Genomic DNA, 26,239 nt, shown 5'->3' with positions numbered 1-26,239 from the left:
CATTTAAAATCAACCCCAAAAGTAATTCACAAAGACTTAAACTAAGGACTGTTTCGCTGTAATTATAGTTTTTGTTAGTTTTGTAAACATAAAATTAAAAAAAGACATTCGTTTTTATTATGTTCCGATGACGTAAAAGTTTCAAGATTTTAGTTTTTGTTATTCCGGTACTTTTCACCAAATACAATAACCTGGCTATGGAGAATAAGTGCAAATTCCCAATTATGTTATTGTTATGCTAAAAAAACAATAACGTGATGTAAATATTACACATCCTGATAGCGATTTTCGTAGCCCATAACTTACGCCATCCAAAAAATAAATCACATTTATACTTCACATTTAAGAAAGACTCAAGTAAGTTTAGCATCTAAGTGATTGTTACTCTTGGCGACAGCCTTACTGAATTAAACATGCCAAGCATGCATTGATGGAAGGAGATGACGCCAGAACATTTAGAACAGATATAACATTTGTGATTAATTGTGAGTTAACTAGTGAAGTCATGCGATTAATTATGATTACAAATTTTAATCGCCTGACGTCCCAAATTTTTAATAATGTTTTCTTTTCTTTTTTATTCATTCACTGCCATTGACGGCTATAAACGTCAATGGCAAAACTATTTCTATTAGTTTAACATTTTTTCCCCACTTTTGTTAACAAGAGTATGAAAACCTAGATTTTTTTTTACTTCTATTTTTTTTGTACTTCTAGAACATTTTAAAATGAATTTATGGCAGTGAATGAGTTAATAGAGAGCAAGTTCCTAGCCCAAGCTAGGTCCCCCAGTATGCTCCTGCGTAGCATCCAGAGCTAGTCAACGTCACATATAAGTATAGCACGCAGCCATTTGGCTAATCGGCTTTGTCAACTTCCGGTTGAGTTCGGCTCGTCGAAGTTTACTCGCTACTGTCTGCTTTTACGTTTTATATCTCATTGTATCTCTGCAATTTTGTTGGTCTGTTTGCTAACACTGGTTGCTAGCTATCGCTAATACTGTTCCATTTCTATGTGTTAATACTTTGCCGTCATTATTTGACACAAAACACCGTAAAATATGCCTCAAACGTTAGTGATATTCTGTGTGTGACTTTTGTTTAGTATGAAACAGCCACATTTTATGAAGTTGTTCTTATAACAAAATATGTTTAAGCTTGCCGCTGAAGATCTCTTAGCTCTTTCTGTCTTGTTTGCTTATTGCAGTCATTGTTACTGTTAGTATTATTCCCCCAAAAAATAATCTGCCTGGAAGCTTTGTGTGTTTATTTGAAAGCTTGTAAGAGCCTCGCAAATGTGTGAGCAAGGGTAAAAGGGTAGAAATGCCTTTTTTTCTTTCTTTCAATGTTTTCAGCTGTAATGGAGTGCATCACTCAACAAAATGGAACCATGTTACCCATATTACCAGGAAAAGACATATTCATATCAACATGTTTATTTTTCATTATACAGTATATTGACTAATTAGCATAGCAGCTAACGTACAACTTTTGGGCAAAACGTCAAACATTAGCATTTATTTGCAACTACAATTTAGTGTACTTAAAGTATTCCTGTATTGTAAACGATTTTTTCAGCAATATTTTTGAAAAATGCTTCCATGTGCCTGAGTAGAAAAATACATTATATGACATAGCAAATAAAACATTTCATAAAAAGTGCACAATTGACTATTGAGCTGGACAAAACAATTATATGATGATTATTGCCCATTTGTCTTGAATTGCAGACACACAAAAAAAACACATAAATGTTTGTTTTTCAAGAAAGTCAAGAAAATGGCCTTCCAATTCCAGAATGACCTAAATACTAAACGTGTACTAGATGCCCATGTTTACTTGTTTCCTGCAGCGTTTGTCCTCATTAGGACGGCGAGTGAAGTGGAGCCGTTCCCAGCCGACTTTGAGCGAGAGGCCAACTGCAACCTGGAGTGCTTGCCAGCCAATTGGAGGGTACTAATAGACAACTAATGGTTGACGACACACTCACATACACACACGGACGGACAATTAGAGTTCTCAAGCCGATGTATGTCGTCGGAATGTGGGAGGTTGTGAGGCAGACATTATTTAATTCCTACTTATGGTTGTTCTATATGTTGTGATGTCCTTGTTCACTGACTAAGGAATGAAAAAGGTAACATATCAGTGTTGGGTCTGATATTACAGATCCCCTTAGTTACTGACCGTGCACCAAGGAAAAAGGAGGCAGAAGCTGTTGCTTTGTTTTATTGCAACCGCGGCTGGGAGAGGAGAGGAGACGCAAGACCTTAACTCACGCTCGGCTCCTTCCGACTCTCTCTCCTCCCCCGGCCACCTCGTCGCTTTTATTACAGTTAAGTTTCGTTTCATACAAATCATGGTTAAGTTTCTGTTTTCATACGTCATAGAAAAATACAAAACATTAGAGAAGGTTGAGCAGCGCCTCTAAACAACAGTTGATAATATAAAAACATAAAAATATATACAGGATATTCTTTAAAATACACATAATGTTAAGACTACTGTTTTAAGCAACTTCACATTCCCTCCTGTTGTGGATTTAAAAGGACATCAGTAAATACTAAAACAATTAAGTTTTCTCAGTATTACTTCATTAATAGATTCACAACATTTGAACCATTCTCAGGAAATGGCGAAAACCCTTAACTTAAAGGGAAAAATTCCATAACTCCCCCACCGCACGGTGACGAGAACCTCTTGGTCTGAGAATGGAACTGAATTTGAAGTTAGGGAAACACAATAAGATGAGGGTCACACTTTTGTGTCGGTCTCCACAGTGTCAACATAATCCTCTACGCGTAGTAAGTTATATTGATACATCTGGGCCACGAACATACGGGCGACTAATCTCTTAGACATTGGGACAATACAGCAGGAACAAATAACACATAATAAGATAAACATTATAATGATCAAAGTCCAAACAATGTCTGAAAAAGGGTCATCTTCTCCTTTGTTCTTCTTCTTTTTGACAAGAATCAGGGGGTAATCCCTTATCTGAGTTCGGTGACCTTTTTGCAGTGACTCTGGTGGATCCACGTCTCTCTCTCAGCGATTTTGAGAGCGGTGGGTGTGGTCAGGAGAACAACGAATGGGCCGTCCCAGCGTGGGCTCGACCATGTTTTCCTTTTTATCACCTTCACCAACACCAGGTCACCCGGGGTCACCGTTTCCTGTGCAGGGGGCAGAGAAGTAGAGGGCAGATCATTTGCTCTTGACACAGTCCGTTCTTTAAACAAGTCACATAACCATTTAGTCAGTGGATCTGCCTCTCCTGTTTTGTCTGACCATGGCTGATTTTAAATGGATGGCCATATTGTCAACGATGGTATTTACAAAATGGCTACCGTTATCACTCCACAAGACTCGTGGAATGCCATGTTCTGGTATTATGTGTTTACAAATAGCTTTAGCTACTGTGAGGGCGTTTGGATGTTTTGAAGGAACAAGTTCAACCCATTTAGTTAGTGAGTCTACTAACACTAAACAGTACTTGTGCTGACCACTTCTGTGTAGTTCAATAAAGTCCATGTGTAAAACTTCAAATGGGTAGGAGCCCACTGGGCATTTCCCTCTCTGTGGTCTTAAGTTTCCCTGAGCATTGTGACGACAACACACCATACATGACCTACAAAAAGTTTTAAAATAGGTTTGCAAGCCCTGTGGTATTGTCATTGTCTGTTCTACCATAGATACCATCCCTCCTGTTGAGACATGGGACTTGCCATGACTCAATGTGGCTACTGCGTGGAACAGACTGCGGGGGATGACTGGTCGGTCTTCTTTGTGGTAGAGGCCTTCTGGGGTGAGTTCAATGTTCATCATTTTCCATAGTGTTTTTTCTTTGTCTGGAGCGTTGTTTTGCATGTCAATTAGTACTTGTTTTGGAATGTTGTTGTGTTGTTGTGTTTCTTTGTGGTTGGCGAGCATGACGATCTTTGTTTTGTCTTGGCCTGCTTGCTTGGCTGCCAAATCTGCTTTTGCATTTCCTACAGAAACTGCGTCTTTTGCTGAGGTGTGAGCTTTGCATTTGCATACCGCTATTTTGGAGGGTAGCAGTACAGCGGCCAAAAGGTCAGTGAGTAATTTGGTGTGTTGAACAGGTTTTCCTGTTGATGTTTTCATTCCTCGTCGAGCCCACATGGCGGCAAAGATGTGCAATGTCGAGTGGGCATATTGGCTGTCGGTCCAAATTGTTACTGCTTTGTCTTTGAATAATTTACATGCTTCTGTTAGCGCGATGAGTTCTGCTGCTTGTGCTGACAGATTTCCTATTAATCGTCCGCTCTTCAGTGTCTTTTGTTGTGTGACCACTGCATAGCCTGTGTTGGTGTTGCCTAGTTCATCTTTGCTTGAGGAACCATCTACAAACACTGCTTCTCCTTCTTGTAAGGGTGTGTCTAACAAATCTCTTCTTGGTTTGCAGATTTCCTCGGTGGCTTCTGTGCAACTGTGTGGTGTCCCATCTGTCTCCACTGGGAGGAGACTTGCAGGATTGAGAGTGCTGCATCTCTTGATGGTAAGATGGGGTTGGGACAACAGTACAGCTGTTAGGCCAAGATGTCTTGCTGGTGAGAGAAATGACATCTTTGTTTGAGTCAAAAGAACATCTACTGAGTGTGTTACTAGTAGAGTGGTGGGATGGAACAACACCAATTCGGCGGATGCTTGGACAGCCATTGCTGCGGCACACACTGCTTGGACACACTGGGGCAGGGCTCTGGCGACAGCATCAAGTTTCTTTGAGTAGTAGGCCACTGGTCGCATTTGTGTACCATGTTGTTGGAGTAGGACGGATGTCATGAATCCGTCTTTGCAGTCCACTGTTTGGGTGAACAGTTTCTTGTAGTCGGGTAGGCCCAAAGGGCCTGTGCTTGTGATGGTCTGTTTTATCTGATTGAACTTGTCATTAGCTATTTTCGTCCATGTGATGGGATCGGCCAGGGCGATGTCTTCTTGGTAAATTAAATCCACCAGTGGTTGCGTTATTTCGGCGAAATCCAGAACCCATAGACGGCAAAAGTTCACTAGGCCTAGGAAGGCCATCATCTGTCTTTTGGTCTTTGGTTTGGGGGCATCAAGGATAGCTTGTTTCCGATCAGAGGTTAGTTTTCTTCCTTCTGCCGATATGATGTGACCTAAGAAAACTACTTCGGTCTGAGTCCACTGTAGTTTGGTCAGTGAGGCTTTGTTTCCTGTCTTTGCCAGGTGTTGACACAGTTTCACTGCTTCTTCTTGATTTTCTTCTTTGGTTGGACTGGCGATGAGAATGTCATCTACGTAAATCAAGATTTGAGTGGTTTCACTGTGTTCATGGAGGCTCAGACAGTTGTTGATTTCTTGAGAGAAAATGGTGGGGCTCTCTGCATAGCCTTGGGGTAGTCTCGTATAGGTGTACTTCTTTTGATTAAAGGTGAAACCAAACCAATGACGGGCGGACTCGTGCAATGGGATGGAAAAGAAGGCGTTGCTTAGATCAATTACTGTGAACCATTTCTGTTCTGGCTTCAGCGCATTGAGTAGAGTGTGGGGGTCGGGGACGCAGGGGGCTCTCTGTTTTACTGCCTGATTTACGGCTCTTAAGTCGTGGACCATTCGCCAGGTCGTGGTGTCTGCTTTCTTTACTGGAAAGATTGGAGTGTTACAAGTTACCTTGGGGGCTTCTATGAGCACTCCAGCTTTTACCATGTTCATGATTACTGGTGTGATTCCTTCTTTGGCATCAGGTTTGAGTGGGTATTGATTGATTCGTGGGCGATAGTTTGTTACTGATGTTGGACCTTTTTGGATCGGATCCAGACTGTAGAATGGGCGTGGTTTGTCTTTTCCTTCTAGTACTAACATCTGCATTGGTGTTTCTTGTCCTCTTTTTGTCACGACCATGCTAGAGCCTTCGACCATTAATACAAGGCTCATGGCTTTTATCAAATCTCGTCCGATGAGGTTTTCAGGACAACGAGGCACGTAAACGAAAGTTTGATCTGGGTATTCTGTTCCGTCTTCATCAATAATGGTCAGTGGTTCGGTAAAGTAATGGATGGCTGGTCTACCTCCCACTCCTATGACCATTATTGTGCTTTTTGACAATTTGACACCTGTTGGTAGATCAGTGATCACGGAGGATTGTGCTCCTGAATCCACAATGAATTTCAATGTTGTAGTAAATGGCCCTAAGCCTAGTTTTCTTACTGCTGGGTCAATAGAGGACATCTGGCTAAACAGGACTGTCAGGTCAAGCACCTCGACGATCGTTCTGGTGTCATCAGGGTTTTCATCACTTGACCTTTCCTGCTCGCGTCATTCGGTTGGATCCCAGTGGTCAGATTTTGGGGTCTCAATTTTTTGTTTGGAGCGGCAATCTCAGGCGAAGTGGCCGTACTTGCCACAATTGTAGCACACATCCTGTCTGGTGGCTGGTCGGCCTCTTCCTCTTCCGCGTCCACGTCCTCTACCCCGATTGGGTTGGTTTTGGTAGTAAATTGGTCCAGAAGGTGGAGGAGAGGCATGTTGAAAAAATGTGTGCATGGCATTGAAGACTGATGATTGCGCTTTTTGTCTTTTTAGGTCTTATCTTCATCTGGTACATTTTTCTTTCTGTCTTTTCCTTTTTTCTTTTCTCACTTTCCAAAATGCTTTCTGCCCTCATTTTACACTGTTTTATCCACACTTCAACAGCACGTAGTTGTGCTTCCAATTTTTCTACATTCTTTCCCTTTTTAATCTTCTTTGCTCTTTTCTCCACTAAACTTTTCTTAACTTCCTCTTTGTTCCTGACATCTCTCAAAGACGGGTTAAAATCATACTTGGTCACCCAGGATTCCAGATACTTGCACGCATTAGCGTCAAAGCTTGCAATAAATTTAACATTTTGGTGTTGTTCTATTTCTTTTCTCAATGACTGGCCCATTGTATCTACTCCCGAGCGGGCAGCAGTTACTCCCTTCTAACCTTATCTCATAAACACGCACAAAGTACACACCCACACAAAAACACACGCACACAACCACACACACACACATAAACTCACACACAAACACACACACTTAGTCTTTTCTGTGGTGCACCACTTTCTAATTTAAAACCATGATTTGTGTTTTAGGCGATTATTTTTAATCGCAGTCAGTTCTGTTCTGACCTAATAAATCTTTGTTATATTGAACACAGATATTTTGGTAACCAATGAGTGGGGAGGTGTAAATTATTACGTATTTACGGCAACGTTTAATTTCCTCTACCCGGGCACCCGAAAACAACACTTTTTTTTAACAAGTTAAAAACTAGTCAATAAAAGTATTTTGGATCTCATCTAATAAAACCGTGATCCCTTTGATGCCCGGATCATATATACCATGGGTTTTTTTCTCTTCTTCACGGGCCAACGCCCAAGCGCTTCTCTTTTACTCCCCACTTTTCTATTTTTCTCTTACTTCTTCAGTATATTTAGTGTTCCTTTTTCAAACTTCTGTGTAAATCGTGATAATTAAACAGCATAATACCTGTTAGTCCTCGGTGCCGGTCTGGTTCGCAGGACCCGGTGTCCGGGCGAACGGCCGTGGCCGGAGCGACGAGACCCGTCACGCAAGGGGAGACGCTGTCGACAGATTCTCGGTGTCCTCGGTTCGGCGGCGGTCGTCCGTCCAGATGCAGGTCCCAGGTTTCGGCACCAATTAAATGTTGGGTCTGATATTACAGATCCCCTTAGTTACTGACCGTGCACCAAGGAAAAAGGAGGCAGAAGCTGTTGCTTTGTTTTATTGCAACCGCGGCTGGGAGAGGAGAGGAGACGCAAGACCTTAACTCACGCTCGGCTCCTTCCGACTCTCTCTCCTCCCCCGGCCACCTCGTCGCTTTTATTACAGTTAAGTTTCGTTTCATACAAATCATGGTTAAGTTTCTGTTTTCATACGTCATAGAAAAATACAAAACATTAGAGAAGGTTGAGCAGCGCCTCTAAACAACAGTTGATAATATAAAAACATAAAAATATATACAGGATATTCTTTAAAATACACATAATGTTAAGACTACTGTTTTAAGCAACTTCACAATCAGTTATATTTGCAGAGGGGCAAATTGTATCTTTGGAAAGATTTGAATTGTTCATACTTATAGTTCAACACAGACAGAGGTTGTCTGATAAGTTTGCATCAAGCTTCTATCACTGTCTGTTAAGATCTGATGTGTAATTTAACAGTTAGCTAGGAACAGCTAGTGATGGCATATTACAACTTTTAGACATGAAGTCAGTTGATTCTTACAATCCCAACAACCAGTGCCCTCACAGTAAAATAAATTGAATGAGAATACTCATAGACATTTGTTTTTGTTTTTTTACATCTTAAATGAAAAAAAAAATGAAAAAAATGTATTTAAAAAAAGCAAAACGATTATCTGTAAGCTTTTCCTTATTTTAATTATTATTATTATTTTATTTATTATTATTTAGGTGAGGTGTTTGTATTTTTTGGTTGCATCTGTGGCTTAAAACAAACAAACAAAAAACGTTGCATTTTTAGGTCACATTTTGTTTTTATTTATTGATTTTTTTTGGTCACGTCTGTATTTTTTTATTATGATTTTTTTACATGAAAATATGTATGCAAAAATGTATTTAAAAAAACTATTAACTGTAAAAAAAATTCTTATTTTAATTATAATAATTATTATTATTTTTAGGTGAGGTATTTATATTTTTGGGTTGCATCTGTGGTTTAAAACAAACACAAAACTTTGCATTTTTTATATATTTATTTATATGACTAATTTTGTAATTTTTTTAGGTCACATTATAGTTAATTATATTCTATTTTAGGTCACATCTGCAGTTGATTTTTTTTTTGCCTTGTTTGAATTCCTAAGCAAGGACTCAACATCATAAAACAAAAAAATCCAGAAAGAACAAGACATGTGCACGCACACAAAAGTCATTTAGCAAAAAGTCAAGGAACCTCATCAGTTCAGCTCCATTAGCTACATCTCTGCGCTGCGCTCTTATTTAAGTGATATAAAGCGCAGTGCCGCAAAATATCAATAAGTAATCAGGGACATCTAAAACAACCACTCAGTTTGCATGAATTTGGCGGCTGACTTTGTTGGCTTTGGCCCACTTACAAAATACAAACTTTCAAACTAAGATCAAGAAAAGCAGAGTTTCAAAAGTTATAAAACCACATGAAACGCTTCCTCCTTACTTGGAACGAGGCGTTGTTATCATTTCTTGCACCTTTCAAGTTTCAGACAAGTTTCAGACAAAAGGACAATAAAAACAACCATTTGGGATTTGGCCACTTCAACAGGGCCAAAACAAAGCTTTACAAGTGCAGTAACACATGTAGAAAGACAATATAACAATACAGTAGTCCCCTTTCCATCACAAATGTTACGTTTCAGATCACCCCTGCAATAAGTGAAATCTGTGATACAGAAACAGCCAGTTTTAAAACTCCCTAAGGAAGTTTTTATAGCATTTATGACTTTTTTCCCCTTAGGTCTTTAAGCATTTTTTTTTTAAATACAAAACTAATTTTACTCATTCACTGCCATTGACGGCTATAGACGTCAAAAATTCATTTGAACTATTTCTATTAGTTTAACATTTTTTTTCCCACTTTTGTTAAGAGTATAAAAACCTAGATTTTTTTATTGTTCATTTAAAGCAGATATAGAATTTGTGATTAATTGTGAGTATACTAGTGAACTCATGCGATTAATTATGATTACAAATTTTAATCGCCTGATGCCCCAAAATTTTAATAATGTTTTCTTTTCTTTTTTATTCATTCACTGCCATTGACGGCTATAAACGTCAAAAATTCATTTGAACTATTTCTATTAGTTTAACATTTTTTCCCCACTTTTGTTAACAAGAGTATAAAAACCTAAATTTTTTTATTGTACATTTAGAACATTTTTTAATGAATTTATGGCAGTGAATGAGTTAAACAAATAATATTGTCATGATCTGTGTTTTTGTTGATTTGGCTTCGATTAGATTTAATTTTGTCATGTTTTTCCTGTATCCCTTATTCTTTTGAGATTAAAGTCCTGTTTTGAGTGCCATCTCGCCTCCCTGCTTTCGGGTCCTCAACCACACACACACCTTCGACATGTCTATTGAGGATAACACAAACATATTGTAATAAACAAATCCTGTTATCGACAGTTACTAACAAGCTTATCTCACAATATACACAATAATCATGCCCAAAGATGAAAACAAATTCTTAAAAAAATAATAAAAAGACATGAACATATAGCATCACTTCCTGTAGTCGTAAAAAGCAGGAATCAAAATCAAAAGCTGAGCCGAAATGCTTCCTTTTTCATTCTTCTTCTTTCCAATTTACGGTGTCAAACAAGAGTGCACACCCATCTAGTGGCTGACAGTGGAATTACACCCAAAATAAAGGCACAGCAAAATAGTTTAAAACTGTACAAAAAAAATCATAGTGGTGGGACCACAAACCTGGTAACTGCGACAGAGGGTGCTTTATTGTACTTTTTTTTTTTTATAAATATAATGAGTAAGTAAATTATATTGTTTAACCATTAATACACATGATGTGCTTTTCCTCAGGCAGAATTATAAAACGAAAAGAAATATATCAGGTAATCATAATGATGACAGTAAATATATAAATGCTTTTTAAAATAATATATTTTACTTGGTTACCATTATTAAAACCATAGTGAATAACTCATTCACTGCCATTGACGGCTATAGACGTCCAAAATTCATTTGAACAATTTCTATTAGCTTAATATTTTTTTCCACTTTTGTTTTTTCCACTTTTGTTAACAAGAGTATGAGCCCCCACCCCCACACCCCCAATTTTTTTTTTTTTTAACATTTAGAACAGATATAAAATGTGTGATTAATCATGAGTTAACTGGAGAAGTCATGCAAAAAAACTATTTAAAAAAAATAATAAATATATATATATATATATATATATATATATATATATATATATATATTAAAATTATTTTTATTTTTATTAAAGAAAATATTATTAAAAATTAGTGGGTCAGGCGATTAAAATGTTTAAGTAATCGCATGACTTCACTTTTTAACTCACGATTAATCACAAATTTTAATCTGTTCTAAATGTACAATCATTTTTTTCCTAGGTTTTCATACTCTTGTTAACAAAAGTGGGATTTTTTTTTAACTAGTAGAAACAGTTCAAATGAAATTTTGACGTTTATAGTCGTCAATGGCAGTGAACAAGTTAATTGCACACACAAAAAGTTGAAAAAAAAATCTTAAAGACACCGCGTAAAGATTTGTTAGCAGATACGAACGGCCAGTAAGCTATCTGAAGTGATCGTATCACTTCGACCCTTCAGCAAGCTGTCAATCATTTACCTGTACATCACATGCATGTCAATAAAATCCCATCATGCACCTTACACTAAATGAGCGCTCATTTACGACACCTTCACAAATTACTGTTGGACATGGCGGGAGGAACATCTGCGGGCGTATCGTTGGCGCTTTACATCGCGTGCTCACTTTGGAGCGCCGCAATGTGCATGGTGAGAAAAGACAACGAAATCGCATTCATTTATTATTTTTTAATTACTTTTTTTTTCTTTTTTTCTTTAGCCTACAGAAATATTACAAGGTAAGCACGCGTCAGTAGAGGATCTCACATGGTGAGTTTTCTTATCACTAGCTTAACTATTAATTTAATTGCAGACTTTGACGTGGATGGCGGACGAGATCTTGACATTTTTGAGATCAATGAAGGTACGTGCAAGTGTTATAGAACGGAAAATAATCCCCACTTTTCAATATGTGAAGCATTTCATTATTGTGCATTGGCCTCACAGAAGCAGGATTAGAACTGGTGGAAGGTGACATCGTGCTTGGCGAGGTTAGTTTTCCCTCATTGAATATTATTATTAGTATAATTATTATTAATATTGTGGGGAAAGTAAGTTTTGCTGTCATATGCTTCTCTTTATTAATCCACAGAAACAAAGTCGGAACTCCATAATAGGCGAAGAGTACAGGTGGCCCAAGACTATTCCGTACTATATGGGGGATGACCTCGGTGAGAATTCTTTATTATCATCATTATTGTGCTAGTAGTGTGCCGGGTCATGCTGAGAGTTGTTGATAATATTTTGGCCCTCTCGTGTAGCTTATAACCAAAACACAGTGGAATGCTTGTCACATTTTGGAGTCCAATCCAAAGTTTCTGAAAATAAAAAACAAAAAATCACTTAAAAATTAACTCCACTAGCTTATTTAGCTTTTCTTTGGATTTTGCATGTGAAGCCACTACACATTAAGGTGATACGTGACTCATGCAGCAACTTTCAGCAATAAAAGGTTAATATTTTGTCTAGATTTGATAACGTCATTATTGTTCATGCACAATTAATACCTTAAAAAAATAATTTTGCCGCTTGCCCCCGACTAAAAATGACATCGCAGGTGCTCCGAGGTAACGGCCAATCACGGCTCACCTGTTTTCTGGGTTTGGTCATGTGATGTTAACAAACTGAGCCATGATTGGTCATTACCTAAGCCCTACACGGGATGTCATTTTTAGAAAGAGGCTAAATAGCTGCTTTTCCACCGACAAGCCCAGGATCTTTGAGTTCTGGGTAAAGGAAGTTCTTGGTTGTAAAAGTTCCGCAGGGAATTTGTAATTTGTGTTCCCATAGCGTCTTAGAGTTCTCGGTAATTAATTCGAATGAGTTTGATGAGCCCAGCCGATGTAAAAATACCCGCCCAAATTTTAACAACCAGTCAGCCTTGGTCAGTGCATATGGAGGACCAAAACTGAAAACAGAACAAAACAAAACAAAACTATATATATATATATATATATATATATATATATATATATATATATATACATACATACAGTATATATATATATATATATATGTATCCATAAAAAATTAAAAAACAAGATTCATAAAATAAATATAAAAATAAAAGTCAAAATAAATATACAAATATAATTAAATATCAATCAATCAATAAAAACACTCTGCTCTCACATGTATTTTTTTTCATGCTGCAGATGCTCTGCCAGGACGAAATGTTATTTATTGATTGATATTTAATTCTATTTATATATTTATTATTGTATTTATTTCAACATTTATTTTTATATTTATTTTTTGAATGTTTTTTTTTTTTTTACTTTTATTTATTTATGTATGCATGTATGTATTCTTTTGTTACTTTTATTTCCATTTATATTAATTTTTTGGGATTTAATTTTTGGAAATTATTTTTTTTATCCGTTTTTAATTTCACTTTTAGTCATTTATTTATTTATTTAGTCATTTATTTTTTATTTTGGCAGTTTTGGTCCTCCATAAGTGCAGCCCGTCCCCTCAAAGTTGTGGCTTGGCTCAGCAAAACCCTGCTGCTGAGATAGTACCCGGATGTCCCCTGGGGTATTTAGTTACCCCGGAAATTTTTGTTGGTGGAAAAACGCGCAGACTGAATTTTACCAAGGTAAATTGGAAAGTTCTCCAAAAGTTCCGGCGGTAATGTGTTTTTTAAGGTATTAATTGTACATGAAAAATAATAAAGTTATCAAATTAGTTAGACTAAATATTCTTTTATTGCTGAAAATGGCTAAATGAGTCAAGTATCCATTTTAGGCACCAGCAATGGCAGTGATGAAATGTTACTCATTTGTTCTTTTTCAAGGTAAAACTTATGATACTTTTTTGGTTGTTGTTATATTTTATTTTAAATAACAATTTTTTTTAAGGGCAGCTCTACACGATATACAGTATATTTGAATTCTTCACTTTAATGTTTTTTGGGTAACATCTATAGTTTATTTTCATTATTTATTATTTTTTATTAAGTATTTATTTATTATATTATTATACATATTGATTAGATGTATTAAAAAATGGTGTCATTATTTTCCCGGGGGAGTACTTTGACTTTATTTTTGTGAGTCAATTTAAATCGCCAATAGAAGAATTTACTTGGACATCAACCAGTATTATGGTGTGTTTGGATACACTTCTCAGAGTAAACAGTGCACGCATTATTCTGGATATAGCAATTAGTTTTGGCTTACTAGTGATATTTCATGCCCCGATACGGACAATAAAGGTGCGAACACTGCCGTCGTGACTTTCTTGTGCAGAAATCAATGCCAAAGGTGTGATCCTGAAGGCTTTTGAGCAGTACCGCCTTAAGACCTGCATTGACTTCAAGCCATGGAGCGGAGAAGCAAACTACATCGGCATCTTCAAAGGCAGCGGGTAAGGCGTCTTCACTGCCAGCCACATTTTGGTTATGGATCCCAGAACATCGAATCTGAAGATTGGATCTGATATTTGTATTTCCGCTCCGTGTTGAAGCTGTTTCTCCTCGGTGGGCAACCAGCGCGTCGGGAGGCAGCGGCTGTCCATCGGTAATAACTGCGACCGCATTGCCACCATCGAACACGAGTTTTTGCACGCTTTGGGTTTCTGGCACGAGCAGTCCCGAGCGGACCGGGACGACTACGTGCAAATCGTGTGGGACCGCATCTCCCAGGGTAAGCGACAGCCTATTGCCTTATTATAGAAAGGAATCCTTCTTCATCATATAATCTATTTTTATACATACTGTATAATTAAAAAATAATAATCTAATGTGACCCTTGAAATAGTTTTCCAGGCTTTTACTGCAGCCTCTTTCAGTTCTTGTTAGTTTCTCCCTTCAGGAGGTAAAAATGCATGCTCTATTGGGTTAAGGGCGGGTGATTGACTCAGGCCAATTTAAATTCCGAGTATGCTACACGGCTAACGTAGCTTTTTGAGTCAAGTTCCATATTTTTACTAAGAGATTTGTTATTTTTCATCTTTAAAAGAGAACATCCTTTACTCAGTTTAGCATTTAGCTACAGTTTTACAACACTGCTAACTATTTCTAATGTAGCACTTTAAGCCTACGATTTATATTTTTACTTAGACATAAAAAAATAATAATCAATTAATAAAAATGGCTAGATTTAAAAAAAATATATATAATAAAATTACTAACAGTTCCCAGTAACTGCTACAAGCCCAACAATAAAGTGTAGAATATTTATATTGTACATCATTAATTTATACGAGAGGGACATCATTCACTACTTTTAGTGCTGATGTGATAAACGAGTTGTTGCTAGCGTGCGATAAGAAACGATCAACGTGGCACAATTGCACTTGCCCAACAAATCATCAATAGCTGCTATAAAAGGGCAGAGAACTTTGATTAATTGTCTTATCGAGAAATAGCAATATGCGTGGCACGTGTATACACAACCAGTAATAAGAATAAGTCTACACACCCCCTGTTGGAAAGCAAGGACTTTGTCATGTAAAAAAGAAAAAAAAAATTTTTTTAAAGGGCATAAAACAAATCTTGAAGACCTTTCCCACCTATAACCAGCACAAATCAAGTGAATGAATGTGAAAAATGACATCACAGTTGCTCAGGTCTCACAGCTCACCTTTTTTCTGAAGCTGACTCATCCTCAGTCGATAGCAAGTGGCAAAATGGCCGCTCCCTGAAATGGATAAAAACGACAGGATTTTGCTGCATAACTCATGTTCCACACGTAATATTAATCAGAATGTCATGTTTAGACTAGTGAGGTCACATAAAACAAATTACTGTCAAGAAATGTTTAAGGTTGACTGAGCAACTGGAAACCCCAATAAGTCACTTTGCTCTCTTGAAAAGTATAGGTGGGTGGGTTCAAGGTGCTCTGATTTGTTTAACACATCTAGATGTAAATACCATGAAATAAAAGCTGCAATTATCAACTTTTGCCTCATATTGATATATTGGTCTAAAACTAAAATGAAGAAAAACAAAGGAATTGACTTTGCCGTTCCAATACTTTTGGAGGGCACCGTATCTACTGAATTGAAGTTACCAGCCTGGTTTTTGTGCGCCATCCAGGCCGCGAGCACAACTTCAAGGTCCACAACGACACCACGTCCAGCTCGCTGGGCGTCCCCTACGACTACGGCTCCATGATGCACTACAGCAAGACGGCCTTCAGCAACGGCTCCGAGCCCACCATCGTCACCAGGATCCCCGCCTTCGCCGACGTCATCGGCCAGAGGATGGAGTTCAGCGACAGCGACCTGCTCAAGCTCTCCCGCCTCTACAACTGCAGTGAGGACGATGGCTTTTATTGTCTTGTTGTGCTTGCTGTCCGTGAGCCGATTAACGCCGGCCTTACGAGATGACTTTATAGCCGTTCAAAGGTGACTTTTTGTGTTCCAGCTCGGGGCTCCACCTTTCTGGACTCGTGCGACTTTGAACGGGAGAACATCTGCGGGATGATTCAGGGGCCGGGTGACCAGGAGGATTGGCACAGGGTGGCAAAGGCGGCAGGGGGCCCCGACATGGACTACTCCAACATGGGGAAGTGCACTGGTGAGAGGAAACCCTTAACTCATTCACTGCCATTGACGCATATAAACGTCCAAAAATCATTTGAACTATTTCTATTAGTTTAACATCCACTTTTGTTAACAAGAGTATGAAAACCTAGACATTTTTTTAAATAATATATATATTTTTTTTAAGAAAAGATTGTTAAAAATTAGGGACGGCAGGTGATTACAATTTTTAATTGTAATTTATCGCATGACTTTAATGGTTAACTCACGATTAATCACAAATTTTATATCTGTTCTAAATGTAAAATAAAAACATTTCTAGGTTTTCATACTGTTGTTAACAAAAGCGAAAAAAAAGTTCAACTAATAGAAATAGTTGAAATGAATTTTTGACGTCTATAGCCGTCAATGGCAGTGAATGAGTTAAAATAAAAAAGCAGAGTCATGAGAACAAGCTCCAAATGGGATCAATTCCATATGTTGGACACTTCATTAGGCACAATTAAATCCTACTCAAGCATTTAACCTTTACAATGAAAACTCACTTTGAGTTATTCATTTGACAATACAGCATGATGCTAATATTTCAATAATGAAAGCACACTGTCCTTAAGGTTAGCATGTCTGTTGCTCAGTTCTCAAATTCCAGGTCAACACTGTTTACATCACAAATATATTTTGTTTTGACAAGTTTTTCACATTTGTATTTTTGTTAGTTTTTTGGTTACTTTGGGAGTTGTTTTTTTTATTTTTTATTTGTTTTTATTTTGGGTCACATCACTAGTTTAAAAATATATATTTAAGGTCTCAACGTATTCAATTTTCGGTAACTTAAGTTTTTAAATCTTAGGCGACAGGTCACATTTGTAAACACCCACCATTATATTTAGATATTTTATTCGGCATGTTTAAAAAAAAAAATAAAAATAAATAGGCCACATATGTTTTTTTTCTTTAGGTCACATTTAGTTTTTGTTTGTTTTTGGGTGGTACATCTGTAGGTTTAAAAAATACACATTTTAGATCTCAACTGTAGGTTTTTATATATATATTTAACATTAGTAGTTTTTGTTTGTTTTTTGGTCAAATCCGTAGTTTTAAGTTTTTGTCACATCCAGAGTTTTTTTCTTTTTAATCTCAGATCACATATTATAGATTTCAACTGAAAGTTTCTAATAAAAGTTTCAGGTCACTTCAGTGGGTTTTATACAATTTTAGGTGATATCTATATTTTGGGGGGTTATTTTTACATCAAATTTGTTGTTTTTGGTCATCTTTACATATATATATATATACATACATATATATATATATATGTGTATATATATATATATGTACACATATATACATATACATAAATACATATACAATACATATATATATATACATATATACATAGACACATATACATATATATACACATATACATATATACACATATATATACATATATACATATACATATATATACACACATATACATATATACATACACATACACATATATATATATATACATATATACACATACATATATATATATATATACATATATACACATACATATATATATATATATATATACATATATACACATACATATATATATATATACATATATACACATACATATATATATATATATATATATACATATATACACATATATATATATATATATACATATATACACATACATATATATATATATATATATACATATATACACATATATATATATATATATACATATATACACATATATATATATATATATACATATATACACATATATATATATATATATATATATATATATATATATATATATACATATATACACATATATATATATATATATATATATATATATATATATATACATATATACACATATATATATATATATATATATATATATATATATATATATATATATATATATATATATATACATATATACACATATATATATATATATATATATATATATATATATATATATATATATATATATATACATAGTTCATAAAAAAGGTGTATTTTAGAACTCAAGTAAAGGTTTTCAATAAAATAATCTGTAGGTTTTCATAACATATTAGGTCACAAATGTATGTTGTCTTCACTTTCTTTTTGTGACCTACTTTTAAAAATAAATAAATAAAACCCTACAGCTGTATTTACACATCTAGTTTAAAAAAATAATAATTGAGATTTCAACTGAAGGTTTTTGTTAAAAAAAATGCTTTTGGTCACATCCAGAGGTTTTTATAACATCTGTATTTTTTATTACAGCTGTGACATTTTGAGATTTTTTTGCGGTCACATCTGAAGCTTGTTTGTTGTTTAATTTTATTCATTTGGCCACATCTGTGGAACAAATTATTTTATTTCTCCTTTGTAGATTTTAAAGGGACTACACCATGGTATTTTAAGCCCTCCCACAGTTAACTATACTATAGTTAACTGTGGCTATAGTATAGGCATATAATGATGAAATCTTACCTTTGACACAATCGCGATGTAATTTCTTATGAAATAGGAGTTATTTCTGTGGCTATTTTTCTTACCTGGAAGTCAAACGCTTGGTTCAATAAAACCTCGCCTCTCCCCTTGACTGCCGCACCCCTCTCATGACGTCACCCGAGTCGGCGGCTTCGCGCAACGCCCACGAAACACAGATAGGTTTTAAGCTGATTTTTTTAAATGGACTCTCAATTTCACTGACTGCTAGATCTCTGCGTTGGGTCACGCAAGCCATCAATTCTTGAATAAACATTTGAAACAAAACGGGTCATTGCCGCAAGAAATCGTGGAAGAGGAGGGGAGCAGAGAAGTTAGAGGAAAGAAGAAGAAAAAAAAGCACCACAGCGGGTCGTGAACCCGCGCGCTTTTGCGGCGAGCGCAATATCCACCACACCATCATTAGCCCAAATGTTTTACTTGTAGTTTACAGCAGTGTCAGCCAATTTTTTTATTTTTAGATTTTAAGACAGCCAAATGTCATTTATTTGCACTTTGGCATTGTGAATGTGAAGAATAATTAATTGATTGCTTTGAATTCCTTTAGACAGAATGTTTATTGATAAAGGCTACTTTTGTCATTATTCCATGGAGGGAGGTCTCAGAGTAAGTGGGCATGCGTTTAGTCCGCAGAGGCGGTGCGGGGGTGGGGCAGCGCGCAATGACGTCAAACCGTGGCGACAGCTCGTTTTCTCAGGTTGGGAGGGGCTAGTGCTTGGAGAGCCGAATAACCTAGAATTTCTCATACAGGGGCGAATGGAACAAAACACAACTTTGGTCGCTTTTTGGTGAGGAATTAGCATTTTAACATGGCTAAAAGCTCCAAAAAGTAGATTTTTCATGTTGCAGTCCCTTTAACATTTACTGTAGTAGGTGTACACAGCTTTAGGTGTTAAAAATTTTAAGCCTCAAATTGTTGCGGTCGGGTGGAAACGTGATGCAACTTGCTCAATTTCACATTTTTTCACAAATTGATATTATTGATTAGTCCCAATGTGCTATTTTTTCTATAATAAAAAAAAGTGTTTAAAATACACACTTAAATGATGGAATGTTAATGGGCCAACAAACGTGCACTTTTTATACAGTATGTCATCTTTATTTTATCAAGTGACTAACATCTGCCTCAGGTGCTGGCTATTTCATGCACTTCAAGTCGAGCACGGCCAACATCGGCGACACGGCCCTTCTCGAGAGCCGAATCCTGTACCCCAAGCGAGGTTATCAATGTCTGCAGTTCTTCTTCTACAACAGCGGCGGCCCCAATGACTTGCTGAAGATCTTTGTGCGGGAATACGACACAACTAACCCCGCTGGGAAACTGCGCTTGATCACCACCATTAACGGTCGTTATAACTAACTCTCTTCTTTACCAAAAAAATGGCCGCCGAATAGGAAGAAAGTTCACTAACTAAGCTCATGTGATGTAACAGGACCTCCTCAAGACCTGTGGCAGCTGCACCACGTTAGTCTCAACGTCACAAAGAAGTTCCGCGTGGTCTTCCACGGAGCCAAAGGCGGCGCCGGACCATCTTCAGGCGGACTCTCTCTTGATGACATCAACGTCTCGGAGACCGTGTGTCCCGAGTTCGCGTGGCGCGTGAAGAACTTCAGCCACGTCATGGAGAACACCCCCTTGAACGCGGCCATCTCCAGCCCGCCCTTCACCTCCAAGGAGGGCTACACCTTCCAGATGAAGCTCTATCCCAGCGGGAAGACCGACTCCCGGGGCAAAATGGCGGCCTACGTCAACTTGGTGGCCCGCGAGGGGGACAGCGGGCAAACGTGGCCTTGCTCCTGGAAGCAAATGACCATGATGCTCATGGACCAGCACCCTCACATCCAAAAGCGCATGTCCAACCAGCGCAGCATCACCACCGATCCCAGCAAGACTTCAGGTTGGCACATGTAAGCCGCTCTTCTTTGTCAGCGACTCGTGTTCAACGTTTCCCTGCCCTGTCCGTCAGGCTCCGGCAAGCTCTTCTGGGACGACCCTCGAAAGGTGGGCACCGAGGTGACGGACGCGGACGGCTCCAAGTACTTCCGGGGGCCGGGCACCGGCACTTCAGCGTACCTCACTCACTTGAGAGCCAGGAGCAGGGATTTCATCAAGGGAGGGGATGCCATCTTTCTCCTCAGCATGGAAGGTGAAAACACTCCAGGGGTGTCCAAATCTAGTCCTCAAAGGCCACTACTATCCTGCATGTGTTAAATGTTTCCCTCCACCAACACACCTGATCTCAAACTCCTTAAGTCAACCCTCAAAAATAAATGAAAAAAAATCTTAACAATAACTAATTTGCTCTCAAAGACGTATTTATACGTTTTAGGTTGTTTGAGCATACAGACGGCTTTGATGCAGCCTCTGAACTGAAGAGAATACTTGACGCAATAGTAGTATTTACAAAAACGGCCAGCAGGTGGCAGCAGAATATAAGAGCTCAAGAGATCATGTTGCAAAAAGCCCCCCCCCCCAGTTTTCAACAGATTTGTGAATAATGATGAAACTTAGCTAATTCTAATGGTAATTGCTGAAAAACGGAAACAGATAGAAATACACTTTTTTTTCCTGATGAAAGAAGATACTCTAATCTTTTTTTGGGTAGCTGTTTTGCACATGTTCTATAGCAATGAAACACAATATGTTGTGTGCCTTGCAAAATCAGTCAAAATCCGGTAAAACAGCTGCGAGCGAAGGGGATTGCTTCAGTGAAAATGGCTGGGAGTGAATAAGTTAAATTTATTCCTGCAAATTTTTTACATGGACGTGTCTGCTGCGTTGCGACTGGAATTCCCCCGGAACAGGCTTTCAAAGCAAGCAAGCTAATTTTGACACCCCTAGTAAATATATTTATTAAACATACATAAATTGACCTTGTGAAAATCATTTTCCCATCTAATTTATACAAAAAATGGTTTGTAATTTACCAGACCACAGGTATGTAGTTTTAAACAGATTTGTGAATAATGATGAAACTTAGCTATATTCTAATGCTAATTGCTGCAAAAGTGAAACAGACTTTTTTTCCTGATGAAAGAAGAGACTCTAATCTTTCTTTTGGTAGGTCCCAGGTTTTAATAGCAATATAATACAATATCCGGTGGGCCTTGCAAAATCCAGTAGAACAGCCGGGAGCGAAGGGTGTTGCTTCAGTGAAAATGGCTGCGAGTCAATGAGATATGTTCTATGCAGCCCTACTAGGATAAATACAGTATTCTGGTTAATATTGCATTAGCGCAATATGAGTTAAGCAGCAAAATCCAGCAGCTTTTTATCAATATCAGAAGGCGACCATTTTGCCACTTTTTGTCAAATGAAAATGACATCACAGTTGCTCAGGTAACAACCAATCACAGCTCAGCTTCAGAAAACAGGTGAGCTGTGATTAGTCGTTGCCTGAGCCCTGAGTACCGATGTGATCTTCAGTCGACAGCAAGTGGTAAAATGGCCGCCCCCTGAGATGAATTAAAAAAAAAAAACGACTGGATTTTGCTTTATAACTCATATTCCACAAATGTAATATTAATCAGAATGTCATTATTAGACTAGTTATGTCACATATAACATATTATCATAAAATGTTTAAGGTTGACTTTCCCTTTAATCACTAATCTCAATCTGTTTTTGGATTGCCTTGAACTGAATTTAACCCCCCTTTCGTTTGCTCTGCCTCCTCAGACGTGTCTCATCTGCTTGAAAGTCAAATTTTGCCCCCCACTACCATAACTACTGCCTCCACCACCCAATCTCCTCCTGGAGTCTGCGCACACGTGCAGTGCGAGAATGACGGCGTGTGCGTGCAGGAACACGGGAAGGCTGTTTGCAGGTGAGGGCACGCTACACACATACATGATATCTTAGTGCCATTAAAAAAAAAAATATATATATATATATATAAGATTTTTAGTGACTCATATACAATTAGAGCTTACATTTCAGTTTGCAAGAAGATATGTCAACATACATTATAATGGGAAAACTGCTAGCCACCTCTAGGATCGGAATCAAAAAATATAATCTTAACAGAAGATGAGAAGTAAAGTTGGTGGTTGGTAATTGATCTCTAACCTTCTTCGTCCCTGCCAGGTGCGCCGTGGGGGACGACTGGTGGTTCTACGGCGATAGCTGCCAGCACAGAGGCTCAACGGCGGATAACAGCACTCTCGCCCTGGCCTCCTCGCTGTCCGTGCTGGGCGTCATGCTGGTGGTGACGGTGACCACCGCCGTTTGCCTGAAGAAGAAGTACAAGAAGCAAAATGATGGAAACGGCCTGGTCATGGGGAACATGGGCAGACTAGCATGAACTGTGACAGAATGAGCAAAAGGACAACGTGAAATGTGTTAGTGGTCATTAAAAAGTCATGTGATCATGCTGTGGTGTCAAATTGCCCCTTGCTGGACATTCAACGTAAATACATTTAATTATGTACAGTTAATTCCATTCATGAAACACCCAGACATTTGAGTTTATATTCACAAATTTAAAATTTATTATACCAAAGACGGGAACATCTGTGTTGTCTCTTTTCCACGTGGATATATATTTGTTTGTATTACTGAACGCGACACGATCATGCCGGCGGTAACAATTACTGCTGGAGGGGGGCTGTGTTATGAAAATAGAATGTCAATCTTCATGTATGTGTAGTAAAAAAATAAAAAATAAAAAAAATCAGTCTATTAGTGTTTATTAGATACAGTGTTGACTACAGGACATTGAATCAAACAAAGAGGGGGGGAAAAAATGTGTTGTTGCTTGACATGTTTTCAACTGCAATTGCACATGTGTGTGTGTGTTGTTCTTTTCCTAAGTCTAAACGTTATATAAAAGAGGGGAAGGGTCATAGCCAACCTCCATAACTGCAAATGCCCTCACATCCTCCACCCAAACCTTCACCGACATTGATCTTTTAAAAGCATCTGTATACAACATTTCTCTTATTTACAATCATTGGAAAAAAAAAACACAAATCACCATTTCTCTCAGAGAAGATTAGTAAAAGTGACTGAGTCACCATATAGAGTATGCAACTCCTAGGAGTTAGTATTCATAGTTTCTACAAAATAAAATAAAAGGTCTATGCCGTTTTACAGGCCGAATTACTGAAGAAATACAGTATCGTAAGTGCCCTATCTACAACGGTTACGTGTGGTGTTACCGGTTGTACCCTTCCACAAAGTTGCGAGTAAAAACATGATGTGTGTCGCTCTTAAAATAGTTCCTGTAAGTGAATCGATATGGTGAGTTCAAAAAAGTTCAACCAAAGTGTGGGATGCATAATAACACGCACGTGTGACTAAAAAGAGACTAGTATTGGTTACTGGGGTGTCTAATGCGTAAAAAAAAAAGAGAAAAAAGTTCAGTTGCTTGTGTGGGGATGTTGATTAATGTTTCATTAAAGGGCTCATCTTGCGTGTTTTTCCATTGGGAATCTGCTGGGAAACAAAAAGCACAGGAACAGAAAGGCAGTTTGAAAAATAAGTCTGGAGTCCTCAGGGGTGCGTGTTGTCATGGCGATGGTGTCAAAAGGGTGGTGGGGGCGGGACTTGTGTGCATGCTAAGATGAGGCTGTCGCTGGTCGTCTAGAGCGGGGTGTCAAAGTAGTCCGCCGGCTGCTCGGTCCCGGGCGGCTTCTGCTGCTTCTGCTGATGCTGCTTCATGATCTCTTTAACCTCCTCCTCCAGCTCGGGGGGGATGATGAACTGGTCGTCCGGGTCGGGTTGCGCCGGGGCGGTAAAATACCCGCCGGGCTTCTTGGAAGGCGCGTCGGCGGCCACCTCGATGAGGTTGTGACTCTTCTCCTGACGCGCCACCGAGCCGTTGACCCTCCGCTTTCCGGACGCCGCTTTGGCGCCGTCGCTGGCGTATTGCCACGTATCGTCCCTGTCCGGCCCGTTCTCGTTGGCTATGCTCATGTCCACGCCTTCATCGGGAGGCTCGGGGGTGCACGGCGGTGGCGGAGGAGGCGGCGGAAGAGAAAGCAGGCCGCGCTCGTAGCCGGCGGAGGAAGATGACTCGGATTTGAGGCAGTGGACGTCGGCTTCGACTTCCACGCGGCTCCCGTTGGAGAAAACGCCGGCGATGGGCTCCTCGTCCTCGCTGTCCAGCCCGTTGTCGGAGAGGGCGCTGGAGAAGGTGGCGCTCGACAGCTGGCGCTGGAAGGAGCTGGCCAAGCAAGCGGGGTGAAGCGCGCAGCAGCCGCGGGGGGCCGACGGCAGCTCGGGGCCGGTGAATAGGTACGGGCAGGGCTGGGCGGTGGCGGTCTGCTGATGCTGCAGCGTGACGGGGTGGGCCTGCTGGTGCAGATGAGGGTGGTGGCCCTGCTCGTGCAGCAGCACCAGGGAGCTCTGCGGGGGCTCGTCGGACGAGGCGGTGGAGCCCACCTCGCTGCTCATCTCGCTGGTGCTGATCTCGCTGCTCATCTCGCTACAGGACGACGGCGGTACGGGCAAGGAGCCGTCCGAGGGGCGCTCCTTGATGCCGGAGGAGGACGCAGACGACGGCGGGTAGGGGCCCAGGCCGGGGCTGGGGGGCGGCCGGGGGGGCTCCGAGCAGCAGCAGGAGCAGCAGTCTTCGCTCACGCTGAGCTGGACCACCACGGCGCTGAGGCTGTCGGTGCAGCCGTAGCCCTGCGCCAGCGTGCACAGCTTCTTGGCGGCGGCCAAGCCGTCGGGCACGTTGCGCACCGCCTCCACCGCCTCGCTGGGCGACACGGCGTCCCACAAGCCCCGGCTGCCCAGGATGAAGAATTCGTCCAGCGGGGTGAGCGTGACTGTCTGCACGTAGGGAGACGGGATGACGGACGGGTAGAGGAAGGAGTAGCCCATGATACGCGTGGAATCGGTCACGCCGTTGACCTTGTTGTCCTGCGGGACGAACACAAAAGACATTTAGAACATGCTCAAAACAATGCTGCTATTTTATACAATTGTATTCATTCTGTTCTCTTCATTTCATAGCATTATTATTTGGTGCCACCTTGTGGCAATTCAGGGCTATGAGGAGGATTTTGGCACCATCTTCTGACATCCTCGCGTGCTCTAGAAAGTTTTTCAGCACATAAAGGGTGATAGGTAGGGTTATATAAAAAATAATCCACGAACAATGGGACTGTTTCTTAACCAGATTTTAAATTCATGTCACAGCATCAGCAAACACTCCTGATTGGTTGGTGGGAGAAAAACTGTTGCAGCTAAATTTGACTGAACGAATACATTGGAATTTTTTTTATGCCCACCATGGCTAATGAAGGGACACTAATGTAAAGAAACACATTATTCAATTCCTTCATTCTATTAGGCAGTGGGTATGGACATTAAAAATGCAAATATCAAT

At 39.1% G+C, this 26,239-nt stretch overlaps 2 protein-coding genes and 1 long non-coding RNA gene across 4 annotated transcripts in view; 1 reads left to right on the top strand and 2 right to left on the bottom strand.

Moving 5' to 3' along the window:
• Positions 1-2,221: 2,221 nt before the first annotated feature.
• On the bottom strand, positions 2,222-10,689 carry LOC144042867 (uncharacterized). The gene is made up of 2 exons (XR_013290997.1): positions 6,951-10,689; positions 2,222-6,723 (listed from the first exon to the last, which is right to left on the bottom strand). It is a non-coding gene; the product is annotated as an uncharacterized LOC144042867 (long non-coding RNA).
• Positions 2,557-23,490, top strand: mep1bb (meprin A subunit beta b). Of its 2 annotated transcripts, XM_077555899.1 has the most exons (15): positions 2,557-4,076; positions 4,429-4,521; positions 11,611-11,629; positions 11,704-11,754; positions 11,838-11,881; positions 11,983-12,061; positions 14,141-14,258; positions 14,358-14,536; positions 15,931-16,149; positions 16,261-16,413; positions 20,033-20,248; positions 20,336-20,800; positions 20,870-21,049; positions 22,582-22,729; positions 22,990-23,490. In XM_077555899.1, the coding sequence occupies exons 2-15, from the start codon at positions 4,519-4,521 to the stop codon at positions 23,204-23,206; spliced, it is 2,091 nt and encodes a 696-aa protein (XP_077412025.1). In that variant the 5' UTR covers positions 2,557-4,076; positions 4,429-4,518; the 3' UTR covers positions 23,207-23,490. The 2 variants fall into 2 exon arrangements, with proteins under 2 accessions (XP_077412025.1, XP_077412027.1); XM_077555901.1 differs by lacking the exons at positions 2,557-4,076; positions 4,429-4,521 and adding an exon at positions 11,463-11,540.
• phlpp1 (PH domain and leucine rich repeat protein phosphatase 1) overlaps positions 23,370-26,239 on the bottom strand; it is a 71,979-nt gene continuing 69,109 nt past the window's right edge. Inside the window, exon 17 of the mRNA XM_077555898.1 lies at positions 23,370-25,770. Within this exon, the coding sequence (XP_077412024.1) occupies positions 24,487-25,770 (1,284 nt within the window). The 3' untranslated portion in view covers positions 23,370-24,486. The remainder of the gene's footprint in view (positions 25,771-26,239) is intronic.

The sequence above is a fragment of the Vanacampus margaritifer genome, chromosome 2 (genome assembly GCF_051991255.1).
Source record: "Vanacampus margaritifer isolate UIUO_Vmar chromosome 2, RoL_Vmar_1.0, whole genome shotgun sequence".
NCBI lineage: Eukaryota > Metazoa > Chordata > Actinopteri > Syngnathiformes > Syngnathidae > Vanacampus > Vanacampus margaritifer.
This window is presented reverse-complemented; position numbering and strand designations above follow the sequence as displayed.

Coding starts and splice junctions, on each gene's coding strand:
- mep1bb (XM_077555901.1), top strand. CDS start 11,463: ATGGCGGGAGGAACATCTGCGGGCGTATCGTTGGCGCTTTACATCGCG. Junction 11,882..11,982: donor GTGACATCGTGCTTGGCGAG/GTTAGTTTTCCC, acceptor ATTAATCCACAG/AAACAAAGTCGGAACTCCAT. Junction 16,150..16,260: donor CTCCCGCCTCTACAACTGCA/GTGAGGACGATG, acceptor TTTGTGTTCCAG/CTCGGGGCTCCACCTTTCTG.